The sequence below is a fragment of the Nematolebias whitei genome, chromosome 1, assembly GCF_014905685.2.
Source record: "Nematolebias whitei isolate Nwh7 chromosome 1, NemWhi1, whole genome shotgun sequence".
NCBI lineage: Eukaryota > Metazoa > Chordata > Actinopteri > Cyprinodontiformes > Rivulidae > Nematolebias > Nematolebias whitei.
Window position 1 is genome coordinate 8,037,181 of NC_056498.1, and position 10,748 is coordinate 8,047,928.

The 10,748-nt window shown below is 41.5% G+C and overlaps 1 protein-coding gene across 1 annotated transcript in view; it reads right to left on the reverse strand.

The window, feature by feature from the left end:
• adam19a (ADAM metallopeptidase domain 19a) overlaps window positions 1–10,748 on the reverse strand; it is a 158,315-nt gene that overhangs the window by 146,225 nt on the left and 1,342 nt on the right. Inside the window, exons 2-3 of the mRNA XM_037681636.1 lie at window positions 9,209–9,314; window positions 8,292–8,458 (exon numbers count right to left, since the gene is read on the reverse strand). Of these exons, the coding sequence (XP_037537564.1) occupies window positions 8,292–8,458; window positions 9,209–9,314 (273 nt within the window). The remainder of the gene's footprint in view (window positions 1–8,291; window positions 8,459–9,208; window positions 9,315–10,748) is intronic.

Here is a 10,748-nt window from a genome sequence, read left to right on the forward strand (position 1 = left end):
TTGCTGCAGGATAAGTCTACAAAAACAAACCAAGTCAGAATAAAACAGAGTTGGACCGGAACCAGAGCTGTTGCTGTTCTGCAGAGCTAGTAAGTAAAATTTAGTAACATATTTTGTTAAGATGACGTAGGTTTAAGAGTTGAGAACATTCCAAGAGTTGGGAAGGGTTTCTAAAGCCTTAATTTAAAGTTTAATGTATAAGAAGTTGAACTACTGTATACCTACTTCACAGTTTTTCACTTATCGTGGGGCTTCAGGGTACAGATCCCCGCAGTAAACAAGGGACTACTGTTTTTCACTTCTTTTTCAAGTTATCATGCTCACAACATAGACAGATGGATGCAGGACATTTCCAGTACCCCCTCTTTGCTCTGTGATGGGGACAAATAATGAGGTTAGCCAAGATTAATTTTACTTTGAATCTTGTGAGCTACATATTTTCTAGGATTGTACATGAATGTTTCAACAGGACAATGTAAAACTAGATTCTACTCACATTAAAGTACAAAATGCATGACTGAGGAAAAAGAAGGGACAGGAACTGGACTGATGTTCTGATTTGTTCCTTGCACAGAATGTGTGGAAATTAAGAAGAAAAGCAAAAATGAACCCATGTTGTTCAACTTAAGTTATGTTTGTAGGAAGAATGAGGGAAAAGTATTATTTAACACCAAAGTTCATGCTCAATAATCCAGGTAAATAAATCCAACAAAGTTCACTCAGGTCATTAATTAACACATAAAACAAATTAAACTAAACTGAAAAGATAGCTTTATTTTGCACTGTTAATATAAATCCAACTATTTTAGTAAATGTAAAAATCACTGTGTTTTGTTGTGCATTTTCCAAAAGGTGGATGTTACCTTGGGATTTGAAATGAGGCAGCTCAGGTAGTCATTTCAAAGAGCAGCTGGAGTTATAAACTAGAAACTCTCAGCTGATAAATTTACAAAGGCAACTTGTAAAATACACGTTTTTTTTTTTTTTTAACGTGTGGTAAAAAATAATAATAAAAAAATTCAAACCTATCATGACAGAATGGACCAGCCAATGCTGACATGCAGCAACAGACTGAAGGTTCAGAAAAAATCTCAAGTTTCACATATCCAATATTTATTATTTCTAAACTTTTTGAGCTAAGGCATGCACTTTAATAAAGAATGCCTCATGTAGTAATGTTTTGAAGAACTATGAAGATCATAAATTGAAGTCTTGGATTTAAAGCTTTAAAACCCTGAGCAGTGAAAAGTCTGTATTCTTGCATAAAATCTCATTTATGGGGCGTCTTTGCCTCACTGTGCAACAACAGAGTAGTAGAAGCAGCAGTTAATGCAGGCAGCTGCCAGGTACTCTTTTTTCACAGCCCATAACAGTTTTTCTTCATGTTTTTTTTTTCTTTTGGTCAAATGCATTTACTCCTGCTGGAAAAATTCAGAAATTCAGCCAAAAGGACGGGAAGAGAAAGCACTCAGAAAGCTATCGCTCTTTTTCATCTGTGAGCTTTTGTGTGTGAGTGGATATCTTACTTGACCCGTCCGTCTCCCATTTGGCCCTTTAAGACTCTTTAAAGAAAAGTCCAAGCTGGTACTCACATCACCATCGACATATAATACAATAAAATGTTTAACAAACAGTACAACGCAGCGTTTGTGTCTCTTAATTGGACTTATACAATTTTAAACAAGTTCAAGCTCATGAAACAAGAGCATGGACAAGCAATCTGACCTCAGAAACGACTAACATTTTTATCATTAGGGCATAAGCATCATCATATTAAAGTATGCTTATTCTTATATATTCAAAATTTTGACCCGTATCTAATAAAAATGTGCGAACATACGTACTGTAAATGTGCCGCTCTGTTGAGTGTAGTGGGCTGTGACTGTCAATAAAAATATGTCACAAAATGTAGACAAAATTCACAAAATAGTAAGAAAACAAGTGATACATTAATGTCCCCCATGGCTGATGGATTTGAAACGTGAATGTTTTTAGTTTTTGAGAAAAGTGTTTTTCTGCACTGAATTTAAACAGGGAATGTAAGTAAAACTTAATGTTTTTGATGAAAGATATTCAAGTGAGTGGGAGTTACACTGTGGAGAAGAGCAGAGGTAGTTTTTTTCTTATCCAAGATAGCGCAGAGTGACAGTTCCTGGAGAGTGGAGGGAGCAGTTTGATCCACCACCAGGAGCAGTGGTGGAGCCAGGGGGTGGACAATGGTGGCCTTGACCACCATAGATTACCGTATTTTCCGCCGTATATGTCGCTTCGCCGTATACATCGCATCTATTACGCGTCACCACTGACAAGTTGCGTTTATTATACATCACCGCTGACAACCCGGAAATGTGGGCCAGTGTTCCAAAAATCGATTGGCTGCCAAATGGCGGCCGTATGCACGGGAGGACTTTAACAAGAATTTAACTAGATTAACACTTAAAAACAATTATTTGTTTGCTCAAAGTTATAGTAAAAGTGTGTTTCAGTTTAACTTTTCCTTAATAAATGCACTTTAACCGTCAAATCCACTGTATTTCAAAAGTATTTGTTGCCTCGGTGCTCCAGGAGCGCGTAGAGGGAGGAAATCAGGAAGGAAGAATGCTGCCCATTTCTTCGAAATTTAACAAGATAAGCACCTAGAAAAAATTTGTTTGCTGGACATTATAGTAAAGGTGTGTCTCAGTTGAACTTTTCCTTAATAAATGCACTTCAATAGGCAAATTAGCTGCTTTTCGCTGGGGCGGCGCAGCAAAATGAAGCTGATCTGATGGTTGCTCCAGGCGTGATCCCGGAGATGGACGATGGTGGCAGACTATGGCAAGCCGATTGTGTCATTAATAGCCATGTTTACCTATTACATGACACAACGTCATGCCATACTACTCGAGCGCTATCTAGCAGCTGAAAATGGTAGTGTTTGATATTTTCAGTCAGAATGAATGAAAACAGTCATATCTCAGCCAATAATTGGCTTATAAATGGGGTGGGGGGGGGGGCATAAATAAGTTACTTCAGTGTATAAGTTGCAGGGCATGCAACTTATGCCAAAAAAAACACAACTTATAGGCCGGAAAAGACGTAATATTCTGCCACCTCAGTCATTTGAAGAAACTATACAGTACTTGAAATCCAGCAAAGTTCAGTCAGGTCACCTGTCCGGTTTCTTTTTTCGTTGTTGAGTAGTTTAGACTTTCATCCAAAGGACTTCATCAGAAGTAGACTTCATCATGGATGAAGTCCTTTGGATGAAGAACAGAATGTCTCAACAAAAAAAAGAAACCGTACAGATGACCTGACTGAACTTTGTTGTTTTTTTTAACTTGGATTATTGAGCATGGACTGTGATATACTTGAAAGCAATAAAAAAAGCTACAAAGCATAGTTTCCTTAAACGATATATCAGTCTGATTCTGATATGAGTGGCCAGTTTTGCATACGCATATGGCAGTGCCCATCTTTGGATTTTGTATCGGCAAAACTTACTTTGTGTTGTTGTTTTACAGTTTACCCAGTAAAAGTGCACCCATATTCCATGACTACAATAAGAAATTTTGAACTGCAAGAAATTATGATATGGCTCCAAGTCTTATGATTCAGGCTGCGCCCTATGCGTGTCGTTCCTCAAGTCAAAGGGTTTTATTCATAAATTTTATGCTAAAGATAGCAGAAAACAAACTATTTGAGCAAATCTGGGCCAGTTGGTTGGAGAACCTGACTGGAAGTATGTGGTGAACTTAAACCAGAGGTTGAACTTTCCAGCAGAAATCACTACGAGCAGCAGTTTACTGTGTCCTCCTCAGGCACTGCAGAAGAGACCACTGAACAAGAGCTCAAACTGACAGATGCTTGTCAACGTGGGGAGAAATCTAATGCCATGTAGAAGTTGTCTACAGAGGCTTTGTTGAAACTCATATCCTGCTTTGACAGGGAGATTCAGGGAGTCACACACTAAGCCAACAAGGCTTTTTCATGTGCTGCTGAGCTAACAAGCTGTTGGACATGTCCTGGATGTCTTGAAGAGGACAACAGGTGTCAGTAGTAGTGTTGTGTTCAAGACCATCTAACCCGAGACCAAGTCAAGACCAAGATCAGAGTGTACCAAGACTGAGACAAGACCAAGACTTTTAGGGTCCGAAACCAAGTCGAGACCAAGACCTCAAATTAAAATAAAATATAAAATTTTATTGTAAAATATTTTTTATAAAAGTTAAATACTGCAACTTTAAGTTTGCTTTTGAATGAATATATCAGTTTTTATAAATTTTCAAAGCTAGATAACAAAGAAATCAGACATTCATTGGCCTAACATCATGTGATTCAACAATAAATGCCAAGACTTAAAAAAACTGAAGTGGCAAAACACCAAGGATAACCATATAGTCTGCGGGGACGGACGGGACGTCGGCAGCTGCTTCGGGGCCAGACCAGGGTTCAGCTGCTTCGGGGCCAGACCAGGGTTCTGCTGCTTCGGGGCAAGACCAGGGTTCTGCTGCTTCGGGGCAAGACCAGGGTTCTGCTGCTTCGGGGCCAGACCAGGGTTCATCTGCTTCGGGGCCTTGGGCCAGGGTTCTGCTGCTTCGGGGCCTTGGGCCAGGGTTTTACAGCCAATGAGTCGGAGACGGGTTCTGCAGCTGATGAGTCGGAGACGGGTTCTGCAGCCGATGAGTCCGGCATGGGGTCTGAAGGTGTCGAGTCCAGAAGAGCCGGAGCGGGCGGCGAGACCAGAAGAGCTGGATCAGGCGATGGGACCAGGGGAGCCGGATAAGGCAAAGAGACCAGAGGATCTGGATCAGGCAGTGAGACCAGAGGCTCTGCGGCTGGAGGAACCCCTGGAACTAAGTTGGGGGCCTCAGGAGCAAAGCTGGTTGATTCTGGCAGAGAGAGGGCTAGGGTCCCACGTCGACCTCTCTTTCTGCGGCGTTGAGGAGGGCAGGCAGATGGGTTAGTGTCGCTACCCACTGAGCAAGATGGCGGACTGCTCCTCACTACGCCCACTGAGCAACATGGGGCTGAGTCAGTAGGTGGGACCATGCTTTTTGACTCGGGGAGGTTGCAGGGACGACCAAGGGGTGGATCTGAAAGCGTCTGGATGCGAGCACATAGAGCTTGTCTCTCTGCCCAAGCTCTGTTGGAGTTCAAACATGCCTGGTGTCTCGGCCAAAACGGGGAAACGGAGGATCATCTCCGCCAAATCTTGAATAATTCCCTATCTCACCCAAGAAGGAGATGGTGTAGTCAACGAGTCAGTATAGTCCTTTAAAACCTGGCGGAGCTTGGAATAATCCTCCGGGGGGAGCTCTGTGAGGAACGAGTTTCCTGCTGGGTCTGGGTTGGGTCTGGTCATTCTATCATAATCCTTGGTTTTCAGACCCATTGGCAGGCAGGCGAGCGAGGCAGGAGTTTCAAAATAAAAGTAATTTATTTTAAACATCAAAACAAAAAGGCTGAGGAGGCAGAAAAAACATACTCAAGCTAACAGCGAGCAAAACAGAGCAGATCACCAAACGGACAAAAACAGGACGGGCAGACGACTGAGATGTCTGTGTAAAACAGAACAATGACCCGACGCTTGTGTAGTGAAGAGGAGAGATTTAAGTAAGGCTGAGGGAGAGAGGTGATGAGTGCACCTGGGCAGGTAGCCGATTAGGGACAGATGAGAATGATCAAGACTGGAGAGGCAGACTGAGGAGTCAGTGAGAGTGACAGAAAACAGAAACAGAAGGACACAAGGAGCAGAATGAAAAGTATAGGAAGCAGAAAAGGGAATCAACGTTCATTTGGGTGATGGATCGCTGCCTGGCAGTAGTCCATCTGAAGCTTAATTGAACTTTTTACCTCTTTCAAGGCCAGTCAGCGCGCAGTCAAATGGCCGCGTGCGGCTGGTGATTCTATGGCAAACCATGTTGCCATGTAATTGGATCGTCAGCCTTGTGTGTCTGCTGACACAATCATAAGCCCGACACCGACCCAGCCCGCACATTAAGCACATTATTATGGCCTGGTTTGGCCCTAATCCGGGTTGGACAGGGCCGGGCTCCAGGTTTGGGTTAGAAATGACAGCTCTACAGTGGACCAGTGAAACTTAGTTTCATAAGTCCACTGGGGAGTGGACTTATGAAATCTCGTTCTCTCCACCCTGTATCTTCTCCCCTCCCCATTGTGCCGGCAACAGGCAGAGGTGGTACAACCAAGTATTTGCAGCAACTTGAAATAAGTGTGAACTGTGCATTATTGTGCGCAGGAGGAAGATGAAGATGGCGATCAATGACTTCCTGGTACACTTCTGTATTTTTTAACCAGCTGTGTTAAAGACACGTTCAGAAAAAAAACAAATAAACAAACACACACAAAAAAAAAAACCCACTGTATATATATTTGTGTATGTTAACAGTACTATCTAATTAAAAGTTAAAAAAAATCTTTCTGTTTAAATATTTCATGTTACAACGTGGACACCCATAGTTTATCGACACGTGTGTCTTATATAGGTAAAAAAAAAGATATATTTTTTAATTTAGTGGGCGTGGCTTAATAGGTACGCTCAATAGTTCAGAAATTACAGTGCACATTTTATAATTTACACATCAAACTATATACATTTTCAGCATAAATTATTACACTTGAGTTGAATTTTGAGCAGCAGCCGCATTTCTTAATTTTACCATATAATATCTAGTTGTACATCTTTGTGCTGATCAAAGTGCACAAGGCCAGACTAACTTTGCACCTAATGGTTCCCAGTAGAAACTGAACCTCTGCGACTCTGTGAAGCTGCTCTTTAAGGCATCCTTCCTGTCTGCAGAGAGTCACTGTGCACAGCTCCGTTGAGGGTTTAACACTATTCCAGTGATCTACTACAGACTGGAGACTTGTGAAGGTGGCTGTAAACTGCACAGGATGTCAGATGTTAACAAATATACAGTTAAATGGTTTATGTGGAAAGAAATAAGCAGGATATAATTTTCAGAGCTAAAGCCTGCTGTCAGTTTTTTGGTTGCGTTCAGAGCAGCAGAAAAAGGTTGTGTAAACAACACTGACATACCATGGCATCACCTCTTCAATAAATAAATACTTAATTATGCATACAGCTGTTCCAGAGAACCCACTCATGGATGCCTTTAATTCTCCAGAAAAATTAAGTTTAAACCTATAAAAAGTGAAACACGCAGTGTGTCACATGCAGTTAATTCAAACAGTCTCTGCAGGAACAGCTTCAGTTTTAATTGTCCACAATGGAGGTACGAAGGCTCATGTTTAACCTGAACTTGACCCAAGAGAACGAGAGGTACTTCAGTTATCCGTCTCTGAGGGATGTGAATAGTGAATGTTTGTAGTTTTGGAGTCGAGTGTTTTTCTGGTCTGGAACTGAATAGAGAATGTAAGTAAACATAAATGTTTTTGGTGCAAGATATTGAAGTGAGTAGGAGTTACACCGTGGAGAAGAACAGAGGTATGTTTTTTTATATTTTGTTTTTTGATTGTCTGAGGGGGCAGCACGGTGGCGCAACTGGTAGAGCTGCTGCCTCTCAGCGAGCAGGTCCTTGGTTCAAACCCCGGTCCAGGGGCCTTTCTGGGTGGAGTTTGCATGTTCTCTCCGTACATGCGTGGGTTTCCTCCTGGTACTCCGGTTTCCTCCCACAGACCAAAAACATGCATGTTAGGCTGATTGGTAACTCTAAATTGTCCCTAGGTGTGAGTGAGACACTGAATGGTTGTTTGTCTCGTTTGTCTCTATGTGTCCCTGTGATGGACTTGCGACCCGTCCAGGGTGTACCCCGCCCCTCGCACAGTGATTGCTGGACATGGGCACCAGCAACCCCCGTGACCCAAAATGGAATAAGCGGGTAAAAAAAATGGATGGATGGATATATATATTAAAAATAAAATATATATATATATATATATATATATATATATATATACACACAGTGGGCAAAATAAGTACTCAATTCACTGCCAATTTTGTAAGTTTTTCCTCCTATAAAGAATGGAAAGGTATTCTGGTGTATTCAGGTCAATTTTAGTACTTTGTATTTTCATTTTGTCGACTGAAAACATTTGAATGACCGTACACACATTCTCATGTCAGGTCAAGATTTTGCGTCTATACACACACGTTCACACGACGTTTATTTTAACACATCCAGCATTTGAGTGGAACATGGCATTTGCAACACTGTGTGCATACACTGTGATTGACATTACGAACAACCATTAACACCCTCACTCACACCTAGGGGCAATTTAGAATTACCAGTTGACCGAGCATTTATAAATTGTGTGCTTCTTACGTGAGTAGCTGAGCGTTGTCATGTTTTTTCCGAGATTTCAGTTTTTGTCTCCACTGAAGGAAAGACCACAGAGTGGCATTTGGCTCTTCGGTGATGATGCAATGATCTCTGTCAGTCCAAATCTCAAGACCAATCAGAGGCACACGGATGTTCAAAGTCCTGTAGAACTAAATGGAGACAGAGAAAAACAATCACAGGTTAGTTCACAGTCTTGTCTTCAGCTCCTACAGACTGATCACACAAGAATTTTCTCCTTGATCTCCCTTAAAAGGCTGAGAGACACGACCGTATTTTCCGAAGTATAAGTCTCATCAGTCAAAAAAAAGCATCATGAAGAGGAAAAAACATAAATAAGTCGCTTCGGCATATAAATCACATTTATTATGCATCACTGCTGACCCGTCACATTTATTATTATTATTTAATGGTCAAAACAGCTTAATTTTGCCCAGGGCTGCTTCATCCAAACATCCATCGTAGCTGGAGCCGCTAGCTCTCCAGCCTTCCTCCGTCTGCACCAGCTGAGTAAAGCGAGTGCGCATGGGAGGACTCACTGTTGCAGTTCTTAGAAATTTAAAGAGTCAGTCAAAAATTGCATTATGAATATGGAAAAAAAAAACGTATATAAGTTGCTTCAGCGTACAAGTCGCCGGACTGACAAATCTATGCAAAAAAAGTGACTTATACACTGGAAAACACAGTACTGATTAAACCGTGACAAGACCACATAAGCCCCCAAATATTTGTTCTCATTTTGCAGTTACATATGACACAGACATAATAAAAAAGATAAAAGGTAAAGTATATTAGTCCCAGGTGACAGTGAAACTCAGGATGGTGGAACAAAATCTATTAACTTATCAGATGAAGGTGTTTGGATAATAGCAGACAGCAGCAGGGTAGTCCATCAGCCGTACCTTATCCACATAATTGGCAATTTCCATTATCCTTGTCCTGGTCTTTTCATAGTCCTTATTCTGTCGTTTATACTGCAGGAAGAGAGGGAGAATTTTATTGAGATGACTGAGGAGGACAGCAGTCAGTTTTCTGCACAAATCAATGACCTATAACATCAACATTAGAACTCATTGGAACCAGGAATACCACCTCTTACTCAGGCAAGAACCCTAGTAAAACTGTTACAGGACCCAGCAATGTATTAAGTGTTTTAACTTCATATATATATAAATATATTAATATATGTAAGGTAGAAGTGGAGCAGTATGCACAAGTCACAGTTCAGTAACAGAAATTAAAACACAAAATATATTTGGGCTGATTTGTTTTTCTATACCTAGAGTTTAGGTGGAGCTAAGCAATTCACTTCCCCCTCCACAAAAGTACCATACAACTTAAAATTATTTCTGAACACAGGTCACTTCCCAGAAGGTTTTGTGTAAAAATAATATACTTTGTACACAAACTTAGGCAAATTACAGTAGACTGTTCACTAATGGCATGTTCATGTGTTAGAAGACTTTAACCAGCACCATCAAGACAAACATGAGAAGAGTTTGAACAACTTTTTTCTAGTTTGCTTTCAAGTCATTTCAATGTTTTCACTTGAGGGGTTGTCAGATATATGTTAATAAATTACAGCACAGGAAGACTTTTGCATAGCATAAAATTACCTAAAATTACACAAAAGTTCATTAATCCAGGTATGAATCCAACAATGTTCAGTCAGGTCATCTGGACAGTTTCTTTTGTTGCTGAAACGTTTCGTCCTTCATCCAAAGGACTTCTTCAATCTGAGAAGCCCACCAATCCAAACTGAATCCCACAAACAGCTCACTCCCAGAGTGGGAAAAAGCAGTTTGCTGGTGATAAGATGGCCTCCAGGACCCACCCTCTCCCCCATCATCTCCTCTAAGCCAGCCATGCAAAAGTGGTTCAAAACACCAAAGTTCATGCTCAGTAATCCTAAAATTACAACTTTCAGTTTGCCAGACAGTGCAGTGTCTGCAGTGTTGTGGACTCTGTGCCGGTTCGTTGTGGTGAAGAAGGAGCTGAGATGTAAGGCAAAGCTCTCTGTTTATCAGTCAGTCTACGTTCCTACCCTCACCTATGGTCATGAAGTCTGGGTAGTGACTGAAAGAATGAGATCGTAGATAAAGAGGGTTGAAATTAGTTTCCTCTGCAGGGTAGCTGGACTCTCCCTTAGAGACAGGGTGACAAGTTCATTAATCCAGGAGAGACTCTGAGTAGAACCACTGCTCCTCCACATCCAGAGGAGCCAGTTGAGGTGGTTTGGGCATGTCTCTTGGTTGGCCTGAGAATGCCTTTGGTCCTCCCAGAAGAGCTGGAAGAGGTGGCTGTGGAGACAGATGTCTGGACCTCCCTGCTCAAGCTGATGCCCCTGAGACCTGACTCCAGAAAAAGAGGAAGATGATGGATGGATGGATGGATAGATGGATGGATGGATGGATGGATGGATGGATGGATGGATGGATGGAT